This window comes from Octopus bimaculoides, chromosome 21 (genome assembly GCF_046866305.1).
Source record: "Octopus bimaculoides isolate indiv1 chromosome 21, ASM4686630v1, whole genome shotgun sequence".
Classification (NCBI taxonomy): Eukaryota; Metazoa; Mollusca; class Cephalopoda; order Octopoda; family Octopodidae; genus Octopus; species Octopus bimaculoides.
Genome location: NC_142948.1, coordinates 20,668,900 through 20,682,922, shown reverse-complemented (window position 1 = coordinate 20,682,922; position 14,023 = coordinate 20,668,900). Strand labels below are relative to the sequence as shown.

General features: G+C 33.3%; 1 protein-coding gene across 7 annotated transcripts in view; it reads left to right on the top strand.

Moving 5' to 3' along the window:
- Window positions 1–8,167, top strand: part of LOC106873104 (uncharacterized) — a 271,061-nt gene extending 262,894 nt beyond the window's left edge. For 4 of the 7 annotated variants that reach the window (XM_089338905.1, XM_052975584.2, XM_052975585.2 and 1 more), the window contains one exon: window positions 1,938–6,169. In XM_089338905.1, coding sequence (XP_089195031.1) covers window positions 1,938–1,970 — 33 coding nt within the window. In that variant the 3' untranslated portion in view covers window positions 1,971–6,169. Of the gene's footprint in view, window positions 1–1,937 lie in introns of all 7 variants that reach the window. The other 3 variants (XM_089338906.1, XM_052975587.2, XM_089338907.1) reach the window with 1 other exon arrangement.
- The last annotated feature ends 5,856 nt before the right edge of the window (window positions 8,168–14,023 follow it).

The window sequence follows — 14,023 nt, the reverse complement described above, 5'->3', positions numbered from 1 at the left end:
TCTTTTCCTAAATCTTGTCATCATCATTTAATGTCCATTGCATGGGTTGAACAGTTTGACCAGAACTGGCAAGCTGGAGAACTGCACCAGGTTCCAGTTTCATTCGACATGGCTTCTACAGCTGGATGCCCTTCCTAACACCAACCATTTCAAGAGTGTAATGGGTGCTTTTACAAGTATTTATACATGGCACTGGCACAGGAATCTTGGGGGGCCATTCCTTTTCCCTCAAATGGCCTTAACACTTCTACTGTGGAGTATGGGTCTTAGGTAATGCTTCATAAATTTTCATACTCAATACAAAAGTTATAACACATTTTATAAGATGAAAAGAAAGTCAATTTTCCTTTTTTAATTGAACCACGGACAGTAGTGTGCTTTAATATATTCAACTGTTTTTATATATTGAACTCAGTTTATAAACTAGAAACATTAATTTAGCAATTACAAAAACTGTCACTGGTGACAATTGTGTACACAGATACATTAAATCTACATTTGTTGAATAGTAGAATTGTTGATGGGTTTTATAGAAGAAAGTTACTTTCAATCATTCAGAATTTATCCTGGAAGGTGAGTTTAATAAAGTTTATACATACACATACAAATGGATGTTTGTTTATTTGTTTGAGGTCCCTGAAGGCCCTGGTAATCCTGGCCCTCAGCTCATCCTTTGTGTCGCTGCTGGATTTGTTGGTTTTTCATTCCACTGTGTCCCACACATAGAAGCAGTCAAGTGAGTTGGGATGCCAAATATTAGGTGCTGTGTGATTGAAGAAATTCTCCGACAGCCAGGTCCACGTCTTCTGGCTGGTGTGACAGGGCACTGAGTCTCACCTTATTGACAGTACTTGTTGGATTAGAAAGCTCTCACAAGCCATTTGTCTATTCTTAGCTTTCTTAATGACCACCAGATCATAGAGCAAGAGATCTTGTTGAAAATTTCTCCAGATTAACAAATATATTATAAGTGCAGAAATGGCTATGGTTGAGAAGTTTACATGTGGTTTTAGGTTTAGTCCCACTGCGTGGTACTACTACTACAGCTCCAGGTCAGCCAAAGCCTTGTGAGTGGATTTGGTAGATGAAAAGTGAAAAGAGACTATCATATGTATTGTAATAAGAGTGAAATTCTGTCTGTCTGTCTGGGACCTCTGTATCTCAGTCTTCATTTGTTCTACATAGACATATTTTACCTTTTTGGAAACAGGATGATCCCGAGATTGAAGATCTTCCCTTCATTTGGTTCTTGAATATCTGATTTAAAAGCATTTGGGTTGCTATTTCTAGCAGGTAAAGTTTGGCTGACATAACATCTTGATTGGCCTTTGTCAGAGATCGAGGGGGAAATAAATGACATTCACTTTGTTAATTTTACTTCAAGATAAGAACTTTGGGACAAATTGACCAACAGTTGGAATTCAAATTTGAACTGGAACAATAGAATGATTGCATTACAGAATTAATTCTCATCTGTCCTTAACCTCTGATCAAACCCCAATGGGGCATATAGTCATGCTATTTAACTTTCTTTAGTTTGGCGCTGCTGGCCCAATCAGCCCTCTGCAGGAGATAGCTTAAAAGTCCACATGGAGTGTGTCCTTTAAGCTAGGATGTAATATGTGTGTGTCTGTGCCTGTGTTCACAATCACTTGTACAAAAGTAGAGCAATTGGTATTGTCAGTTTCTCTTCAAACAAAACTGCCAGGCACTTTGTATCTATGTGGATTAAGTGATCCCTTACTTGAAAAACTGGTCAGGAAGAGCATCTGGCTGTAAAATATAATGTGTACCCAACATTCTATGTCTGCATTTGTATTCATGCATGGTAAAATAAATGGCAGTAAATGAATGTATGTGTGTGTGTGCGTGCACACGCACACACTTTATATATATGTATATATATTTTGATGTTTTTCTATTTTTCTCTGTTTCAGGGCAAAGATTACTGCTCTGAAGAGGAAACGTAGCAGATGTCCAGTGGGTGACTAGCACAGGCTTTATGTGGGTTCCCTTTCTGATGGCACTTCCAAATCAAAACAAAACAAAACAATCATTTTAAACAACAACAGTAATAATTATAGTAATAACAACAACAACAACTACATTCAAAAAGAAGAAACACAAAGACTGGAGACAACTAAAAGCCCATCCAATATTCAGCCAGCATTCAGTTCGACCCTACCTATGACAGAGCTTTCATATCTCTCTTTGACTTTTACATTGCCATCTGCAATACCAATAGCTTTAAAAGCTTGCTCGTAACAATTTAATCATGATGATGATGATAATGATGATATTGACAATAATAAGGAATTATAGTAATTTAAGTGTTATACACTCACATACATATATGTCCATATATGCATGTGTGTGTGTCTATATTCATATATGTATGTGTGTGTGTATAGATATATATATAAACACACATATAGCCACTTTAAACATACAAGCCAACAAACAAAAAAAATCCAAACAATATTCTCTTTCGTCAATATAATTCTACAGGAGTGATGTTAGCACCAGCATTATCATTGTCATCACCATCATCCCCACCACACATACACACACCCGCACATATACACTACTGTACTCTCAATACCACACCATACATTTCTTGAATAAAACAACAAAACTTTTAAAAGAATTGTGAAAATTGTTAAAAATTGAATTCTCCCAATTTAAAAGGAAAGAAACTTAGGAAGAGAACAAAGTAAAAGTGAAGAAAAGAATAAAGAAATAAGAAAGAAAGAATGAATGAAGGAAAATAGAATGACAGAAAGGAAAGAAGAAAGAGTGTAGAAGAGATTTTCTATTTAAAGCCAACATTTTCACAAATATTATGAATGAAAAACTGAAGCAAGAAGAAATTCTTCGTGTCTGCTACCCTGATTTTATATGTCTAAAAGAATTCTTTGAGACTGTTCTAACTCTTTGCTGCCATAGTTTACCAAAAAGACGTGCAATATATATTCTTTGAAAGTTTCTAACCCTAACCCTTCACCTGAAACAAATCTAAAAGCAACAAAATTTCTTGTGTTTTTTTTTTTTTTATTTTGTTATTTCCTTTTTTACCTCCTCTTCATATCATCACCACTACCACTACTCCACTACTACTATTATTCACCTTCATCTACAGATTGGGGGAAGTCTTTGTGTGGCCTGTTGACATGCTAGAAACAAGTAGTCAAGTACCTTCCTTAAACCCTACCTTTACCCAATTGTCTTAAATAAACATAAACATTAGACAAAGTTGGTCCCTGAAACTTTAAATGGGATGGTTTTGATCATAGATATACTCAATCAGGACTGACCTGCCCGTGGTTATACAATAACAGCAACATTTTTACTCCATTTCTCTGACTTACTGTTTTAATTAGGTTGAAATAAATTCCAACCTAAAACACTGGAACTTAACACGTCACATCCTCCAGGGGCCACCACCACTCTCATCTTCATTCCATCCTTTCATCATCTGGACCATTCCCCCGCATCAACCTCTTTTCTTAATTGAACATATTTTCTTTTTCTATTTGCTTGTTGTTATAAATCTTTAAAAGTTGTTTGTCTTACTCCCTTTGACATTTTCTCCTTGTGCCATTCCTTTTCTTTGATCTCAAACCACATCACATTGATAACTCTAGCATATTACTAGGTGCACGCAGCGCTGCAGGCTTCAGAAGTTTGAGACCATGTGGTTTCTGGTTCAATCCCACTGCATGGCAAATGTCTTTTCCTACAGTTTCGTTGAGTGAAATTTTGAGACTTTACTGGAGCTTGTCATATATGTGTATGCTTGTTTGCATGTGTGTGTTTGTTTTCATTTTTCCTACTCACCACTGGGGCAGTGTTTCTGTTCTGCTGCTGCTGTTATTCCAAGTGTGGCAATCCCAATGGAATAAAGTAGCTGACTTGAAACAAGTGTGGAATGGCACCAACAGTGGCAAGTTTTGTACACTCCATGCCATCTTGGGAAAGCAAGGATGATGAATGTGTATGTGTGTACGATAATGAACATGATATGATGTATGATATGTATGTGATGATGAATATCATATGGTATAACAGACAAAAATCATTCACCCATCAACCACTCACTTTTTCAAAACAAAAATCCCCATTAAAAAAGAAATAAATTTATTTATTTAAGATCTCACGTAAACCTGTGTTGAAATTATTTGGGGAAGAAGAAAGACACACACAGACACACAGAAACATCACTTTTTTGCTTTTTTTTAACTATTTTTTTAAAATTGAGGTAAAAATGTTAAAAGATTTCAAAAAATAATTTTAAAAAATAGATAAAAAGAGAAAGTTTATTGCATGAATGAGAGATAATTAGAAAGAAATAATTGAGATGTTAAAAAGAACAATAACATAAAATGAAGGGGCTGGTGTGATTTTTTTTTTTTTTTTTTTTTTTTTAAGGATGGAACTGCATTGAGGAAGGAAAATGTTATTTTGGTCTGTTTTAAACCTATAAAACTTGTTGGCGAGTTTTTTGTTTTTGTTTTTAGCGAAGATGAGAGAGAAAAGAATATATTAAATACACCAACAATAAATTTGTTTGGAGATTTCTTTTTTCTAAATCTAACAAAAAAAAACGTCTTTTTTTGGGACGTGAAATAGCTCAATGTGATACGATATTAAAAATTTTAAAAAAACATTTTTTTAAAGAAAAAAGCAAAATACAAACTGATTTTAACTTTTAAGTGATATGATGGTGATGATGATGTTGATAATAATAGTAATAATAATAATAATTGAATAAAGTTGAAATGGTGACAAAAATTTAAATAGAGAAATAAAAATTACCAGTTGATCCCATCCCAACTTCTCTTTCTCCCCACACAGTAAATAACAAAAAGAACTGTTTCTTTTTCTTTAGTTTTAAGGTTTGTTCTGTTGATACATTAAATAAAAAAAAAGATTAAAGAGAAAAAAAAACAAGAAAAAAGGGTGAAAATTGTGATTTTTTTCTTTGAATATTGAAAAAAAAAACATATGTCTTTATTTGATGATTTTTAACTATCTTTTTCTTTGAAGGTTAATCATTTTGCTTGTAACAAAGCCAAAAAACATGCTACACATATTTTCTCACACACACACACACACATTCACTGCTAAAAGACAAAAGCAGTTGTTGCCCCAATCCCCAGTCCTTCACATGACAGAGAGTTCATTCATATTATATTGACATTATTTTTGTGTCCCTTTTTTTCTGTTGTTTTTTTTCCATTGCATCATCAACAACAATCACAATTGTTACAATTTACTGATATTTCATCAGTAAATCTTGTTTCCAGCTTGCTGTTGGTCATTGTGTCTACTCTGACCACAAACAGGATGTCGACACATTTGTGAATGTTGCTATATGTCTATATCTAAAGACGAATCCATGTGTTCAGACTACATTAAAATTTATGTTTATTTCATATGTAAATGTGTGCATGTTTTCTTTAATGTAATTGCATTAATATTTGTTGCATGCATTATATGTCTTGTATGTATGTGTGTATAAAACTGCATTAACATTAGTTACATGCATTATGTTTGTGTATAATATGTGTGTTTGTATATGCATGTGTATATATATATATATATAGTTTGGTGGGTTAAAAATGCATTTGAGTCTCAAAACAAGTTGTAGTTTTTAAATTTTGTGACAAATTTGACATTCTTGTTTTGTTTTGTCTTGCAATGGTAAATACAAAAAGTTTAGGAGAGATTGAAAGTACAATATTCAGTAAGCTTCACAGAGAAAAACAGTAATACAGGTTCAGATGTTCGATGAGTTTCATAACAGTCATATGTGATCAAAAGTTCAGTAACATTGAGTTATATTAACAATATAACTCAACTTATAAGTTTTTAAAAGAGTCAGAAAAAAAAAGGATTTTTTTACAATTTCTTTCATAGTGCATGAAAGAGGATTCTTTGTTGCTGGTTTTGCTGGTGAGATTTTAAATACCTTGTCAATCTAATCAATAATAGAATTGAACATGTGAAACAATTCACATCTAAGAATTATGAAAAACAAGAAAACCTCTTGATACACACAATCCAACATGGAAGCATATAATATCAGCCATCAGAATATACACCCTTTTGATGACCAGCCTGTGAATGAAAAAAGCACTTCAAGCACATAAAATTATTAAAAGTAAAACACAACCTAAGTCCCTAAAAAAGCTACCTACTAGAGTCAAATTACCCGTCAAAATATAACCCCAATAGTAAAAAAAATGTAGCCACTTTAATTGCATCAACTTTATGGAAGGCTCACCGTATCAGTTCAAGTTAGAGCAAACATTATTTATAAAAATCATTTTACCTATACATTGAGGAACTTAATTTATATAACCAAATGCAGCAGGTGTGGTGGGGATTACATAGGCCAAATGAACTTGACTTTGAGGGACAGAACAACAGTACGCAAGCAACAGAATCAGGACCCCACAACTAGGAAAATTCCCATAAGATCTGTGCCCCATATCTAAAATATCAAATTTTCCCTCTGTGTCAATGCACTGGAAACACCAGCTCAATTCTGATTGAATAAGAAAAATATATTTAAAGAATATAAACCACAACTGAATACCCTATAACAATACACCAGAATGGGAAAACTCAATTTATTCCTGAAAAATGACAAGAAACAACAAACATAAATTAAAAGTTTAAGTAATGGACTACCTCTAGGATTCAAAACCCTAACTTCAAGCCACTGTACAATTACACCTTGTGCTTTCTCAAATACCAGTTGCTACTGTCACTTCAGGCTTAAACATATTGTTTTCTAGTCAAAGGTGGACCCTCAGGAAAAAAACAAACATTCAATTAACAGAGACCAGTGGCTTCTTAAGGAAATCAACGAACCAGAGCACTGAGCAAAGACAAGTGACATATTCAGGTAGCCAGCCAACCAAAATGGCAGAAAAAGCAAGTTACGTCATTAAATTTACAACCAATCAGAATTTGAACCTATACCTTAAAAACCTATATTTACAAACAATTTCAGCTTAAAACAGTTCAGTCTATCATCAGTGAACCAGTGACAAAGAATTCTCCTTCATGCACTATGACAGAAATTTCTTTAATCTTTATTAATTTCTTTCATTTTTGAAAATTTCATCCTATCTTATTGTTAACATAACTCAATGTTACTGAATTTTCAATTTTATGACTTATGAAATTCATTGAAAATTTAAACATGTATTACTGTCTGTCTCTGTGAAACTTAGTGAATATTGGAATTTGTATGAATGTTTGATTTTTTAAATATGTTTTTCTGAATTTTCCTTTGTACCTTCAATCTCTCCTAAACTTTTATTTATTTACCATTGAAAAACAAGAAATTGCTGTAACCAGTTTGGTATTTTAATACATTTGTTACAAAATTTATAAAAAAAACTACAACTTGTTTTATGACCCAAGTGCATTTTCAACCTCCAAAACCAACTTTCCTATATTCATTCCTGGGAATACACTTCTTTTCTCCATATGTGTGTGTGTGTAATATTAATGCAGTCTGGAAAATGGTTAAGATCAGAGGGAAAATATAAAGAACATAGAAATTGGGGGGGATGATTAAAAAATTTTTTAATTTTCTCTTTGGCTGGTAGATTTAGTTAATCAAATGTTGTTAGCAGTAGAAGCTAACTAAAAGCTTGTGATTTCCTCCTCCTCCTCTTCCATCTTAAACTTGTGGTCGAGTGTTCACTGTGATTATCAAAATCAAGGGATAAAAAATGATTTGCCGTTCGTTTCTGATTCAAAGAAACTAACCTGAAACCATTTGGACATGGAAGGAGGCTGGGGATGGTGATTGCATGTGTTTTTGTTCGATGTGTATTTTTTTATTTGCTTTTTGTTAGTAGAACTCAATCTCAGCACCTGACTGGTGAAAACACAAAAACAAAACACCATTTTGCTGTTTCTTTTTAATCAAAATTTCACATTAAAACAAAGAAAGGAAGATTTTTCTCCAGATTTCTTCAAGACCTGAATCCTCCTTTATTAGACAGCAGTTTAATTTATTAGCTTCATAAATCCCACCTCCCCCATCCAAATTACTCAAGTAGTAATTCAACTCTTGCTAAAAATAAAAAGAGGAATTAAAATAGAAAAAAAAGAAAAAGAATAAATAAAAGCAAATATAATAATGGCTCAGAATTCTGTTTTTTGTTTTGTTCCAACTCACAAAATAATTGCTGTATGTTATTCCCACCATCATAAATCTTACTGACTCTCAAACAACATTGTAATAAAACTTAAATTTGGGTTTTATGATATTTCATAAAAACAATCAGAATCTTTTGTACTATTTTTATTTTTCATGTTCCCTCAAATCTGGTTTTTCTCTTTTTTTTTTTTTTTTGCTTTTATTTCCAATATTTTTGCAGTGATATATATTTTACAACTTCTCACAGTAAGACATTTTTCCAGAACTTTTCATGGTATTTTTCCCAACACCTTTCATAGTGAGTTTTTATAAGACTTTTTGCAGTGGATTTCTTCCTTGCCCCAACACTTTCCACAGTAGGTCTTCATTTTATAAAGTATATCACAGTGGGTATCTTCTTTTTCCATTTGTTATTTTCTTGTTGTACTTTAATATTTGATTAAATTTAGTGTTTCTAAAAGACAAAAGTATACTTGGAGATCAAATACTTAATTTTTAGTGAGATTCTCTCATTAAAGAGCAATAATTTTTAAGATAAGTAAAATTTGAGTGAGGCAGTAAAAGTCCTCTTTAGAGGTAACACCTTAAGGAAATACAAACCTGTTGTTTAGGGAGTATCAGGGACCAAGCTAAAACTTTTTAGGGAGTATTATCAAGTAATATGATAAATATTCTTATTACTCTTATTCATTTTCTGAGTTCAAATCCTGCCAAGATCAGCTTTGCCTTTCATCCTTCCAGGGTTGATGAAATAAAGTACCAGTCAAATACTGAGGTTTGTATAAAACTGATAACAACTCTCCAAAACTTGTGGCTCTGTGCCTCTTATTATTATTATTATTATCATTATCATTATTATTATTGCTGTTGTTAATAATGAATCTTTCTTTAATGTTCTCAGCCATGACTTGCCAAGAGCAATATTTAATTAAGAGGGACACAACTCAGAACATAATTATTAATTACTCCAAACTATTTAAATTGCATCAACAACGAGGTAACAAACCGCATGGTTGCTTGACTTGCTGCTAAAAATAGCTGTCAAATCCCCCTCAGACCACCTGCTTAGAGAAGGGGAACACATTCAGTAATAAATTCCTGGGTGGGGCATACTATGCCTAGCAAAAAGACAGGATGGTCATAGCTGAAATACCTGAGACTTACTGAATCAGAACTAAACAATAGTAACATAGAATAAGACATTTAGTAATGAACACACACACACACATATATATATATATATATATTTATATACATACATACACACACACACACACACACACACACATATATATATATATGAATCAAGACAGCTTGATTCAAATTTGTTGCTACTCCAAGTTTCAAGCATGATGCTAATCTTCAACCGTTTTAAATTTGAATGAGAGAAGTTGATTGTTATTACCTTAAGGTGGGCTGTGATTGGTCGAGGAAGGTCATGGTTTGATGTTGGTATATCAAGAACAACACTTACTTGGAAAATATTGCATGGTGAACAGGAAATAGACCACATGGACAGGAAAACAGCCGCTTTCCTGTTCACCATGCGATATTTTCCAAGTAAGTGTTGTCACTGATATACCAACATCAAACTGCAACACCATGTGACCTTCCTCAACTAATTGCAGCCCACCTTATGGTAATAACAATAAACTTCTCTCATTCAAATTCAAAATGGCTGAAGATTAGCATCATGCTTGAAACTCGGAGTACCAATGAATTTGAATCAAACTATTTTGGTCCATACATGCAACCCCCAATAAATTTATTGAGCGCTCTACTTTCGTTTGTCCACTCACTCGTGTATATATATATGTATGTGTGTGTTTGTGTGTATATATATATATACATACATATTTATGTGTGTGTACATATATATATATATATATATATATACACATGCATATGTGCATATATGTATGTATATATATGTATGTGTATATATATATATATATATATATATATATACACACAGACACACACACACACACACACACATATATATATTCAGCCTCAGCTGTGAACTTGGAACCTAATGGATGACCAATTATAGCACTTATGCAGTGTAGCTATTGGTTTAGGTCATCAGTGAACTAAACCCTGCATATTCTCTCTCTCTCATATATATATATATATATATATATATATATGTATATATATATATACATACATACAGAGAGAGAGCAAGGTATGTGTGTGTGTGTATGTATATAGATAGATAAATAAATGTTGTCTTGTTCTCTCCCCCACCACCCACTGAATTTTAAGCTAACTTTTTTACTAAGCTATTTCCAATATGTCCATTTATGCTTAGTATTAAAGTTGGGACTTATCACTTTATTATTATTATTATTATTAATGAATGATGCAGAGAAATGGAAAAGAGCTTGGGTAAGCTTAATTTTCTTTTTTTTTAATCATTTTTTTAATGCTCTTTTTAATTTTTTCCATTGTTTCCCCTCGAAAAACAAGGAAAAAGAAAGAAACCAAAGCATTTTTCTCATAGAGAATTAATTTTAAAAAAATTCCATTGAAAGAAAATCCTCCAATCGTGTCTATATCAAGAAATGTATTGATAATGTATTGATGATGTATAAGAGATTCACTCAAAGAAAAAAGTTGAACCAATTCTTATTAGCAAATAAAATCAATTAAAAAGCCAAAAGAAATTCTGAAGTAGCTTTCTATAATCATTTGAGTTTGTTCACCATTTTTGTATTGGTGACATTATGTGTTTTCCTCTTGGGATGTTATTTGTTAACTGCATTGGTTGTTTCCCTCATCTCTTGTGATATATTAGTCATATGTCTGTTTTCCTCCAACACTATTGTTAACTGTATTGGCTGTTTCCACCCACTGTCATGTATCAGTAAATAATAAGTATTGCATATTGTACCACTGTAACTCTCAGCCTTCTATATAAAGCCAACAGAAATACATTTAAAAAAAACTGTCAAGAATGACAATGGTGCAGGCAGTTTTGGAACGTATCCCGACAACGCTGTCACAAATGATGCAGGAATAACCAGCAACATTACTAATTCAGAATGTGCAACTTCTGCTTCCAAGAGAAACTCCACATCATGCATGACACTGTTCTCATTCTAAACAAAAGTTTTGAACTCATTTCAAACCTACTACCATGCACCAAAGTTCTTCTGAGTCAATTCAAAATATAACCAACTTTTTTACCTAATAAAATGAATGGAAACCGCCACAAATATGACCAACTACATTATTAACTCTAAAGTAAAACCACCTTGTTACTACCTTTCAAAAAACACAAACTAATGAAATGGTGTCCAACACCTTTAAATACTCTGCAGTTCCATTCAAAACACACAAAAAAACTACAATGAATACCCCATGGCACCACTTGAACACTTTGACACTTCTGCTCTAGCAGATCTTAGAGGTGTTTTGGACTCGGAATATAAAGAACTGGAATAAATACTTCATTTCATTCAAGTATTTAGAGATTCTGAATGCTGCCTTATATGAGGTATATACAACGTCTGACGTATGTATGTGTGTGTGTGTATTTGTACAAGATGTAAGGAGTATGTGAGGACACATAATTATCAGTATATTACTCTCTACGAACCAGTTAAAAAGATTTTGTTTCTTTGAGATCTCCCATGGCAGATAAAATGCTAACACAAAAAATGAAGAGATTTGCAATCAACGTTGCTGTATGGGTGGAACACAGTGACTTGTACACTGCCAACTTTGTAAAATATTACAAGTACTTTTGTACACAAAATCTCTGGTGGGAAGGTTTCAACTGTATCCAAAAGACAAAAAGATGTCATAATTGTTTAGACACTATAAGGACACCACAGGTTCAAAATGTTATCTGAAAATCAAAGAGAGCCCTTTTGGTGTTGGAGTGGACTATCAGAACTATGATGCACAAGGATGTTTGATACATGTCATATGTGTTGAAGTGAAGCTAATTTATGCCCGCAAAGACGCAGGAAAACCATTTAAACCATACCAAGCAGTTCATTAGCAAAGTTAAAAGCCTTCACAAACATGGCATGCTTTGGTTTTTCTCTAATGAAAAAAATTCTATCAGGAGAAATGACAGATGGTTAAATGCAGTTCCTTTTAATGGCTTTAGGAATAGTGAGTTATGAAGGTCATATGCCATTTCATCTTTCCATAGGATTCCTGAATATGTTGAGGTATTGGTAACAGCTCTTAAGCTCTGGGTGGAAAGTCAACAAGACTCAGCACCTTTTCGCAAATCCCACATAACCCAAGAATGGATGTCAGGTGACCTTTATGATTGTCTGACACCAAACTTGTGCCCTCCAAGCTCACCAGATTTAAATCTCAAGGACTACTACATTTGGGGCATTGTTGAAAGGGACACTAATCAGCATCCTCACAATAACATAGCTTCATTGAAGGTTGCCATTGTCCAGGTGATGTATGAAATGAATAAGGGTCATTTAGTACAGGTATGCCAACGATTCTGGCCCTGCATTGAGGCAGTCATCAAAGCTGATCGTGGACTCCTTGAATAATTTCATAAGAATGTTTATCTAGAACATGTATGCTTTTTTTATTAAATTACCATGCCCTCAAATACCTCTTGCATCCTGTATATACACAACTTTTTAAACAGTTGTATAAGTGTTTACATAATATACACAACTATTATATATACATACATTTGAACACATACTTACATGTATACATACATGCACATATGCTCAGATACATATGTGTGTGTGTGTGTGTATACAGAGAGAGAGAAAAAATGAACTGTTGTAAAATGCATGAAATCACATAAAATAGCTATGCAGAAGTTTTTCTGCTTATATATCATTATACATAATGATATATAAGCAGAAAAACTGGAAAAGCAGGAGAGCAAGCACTCATCATAATTCTTTACAGATACATATAAATATATATATCCTGAAAACTCATACTTGAATTTCACAGATAGAAGAGAGAATCCAATAGTTCTTCACAGGGGCTCATCCTGGAAGGTAGGTAAAAATCCTTGGAGTTACTATTTGAACTTCACAGATGAGAGAGTGGAAAAATGTGGGTAATCCTTTACAGCTCTGGGCTTTGGTGTTCAGTGAGTGTAATAGAATATATTGTGTATATATATATATATAAAGTAGAATGATGTTAGGAAATATTGGGTCATTCCATAAATAATGCAATTTTTTCAATTGCATGAACTAAAAGTCAGAGAGGGATGGAATAAACTACCTGCATCAACTTGCTATAAAAGCAGATAGTGATTTTACCTTGTACTTATTCTTAGTGCAAATTTTGAAGAGTGCAGCTTTATTTTAACAGTTATTTTTTCAAAGTTATAACGAAAGTAACAAAGAAACATATTTGGCATATTTTGCTTTATGAGTTCAATAAAGGCAACAACGCAACTAAAAGTGCGAGGAATATTAATGCAGTATACGAGGATCGGACAATAAGTATAAGCCAGTGTCAACAGTGGTTCCAGAAATTCTGAGCCGGAAACTACTCCCTAGAAGATCTGTAGAGTTCAACGATGATGTCCTGCAAACCCTGGTGGGATAAAATCCTATCGTAAGTGTTGAGGAATTAGCAGAGAAGCTTGGATTTGGTTATTTAAGTTAGCACACGAAGTAAAACCACCGTCTTTAGTTTCAAGACAATGGGTGTTCTTCCATCAGGATAATGCTCAGCCACATACAGTGAGGATGACATTCCAAAGGCTGGAATAGTTTGAATGGGAAACGATGCCCCACCCACCATATTGACCGGACATTGCCTCATCTCATTATCAATTATTCCACATTCTTCAAAATCATTTGGATGGAAAAGATATGA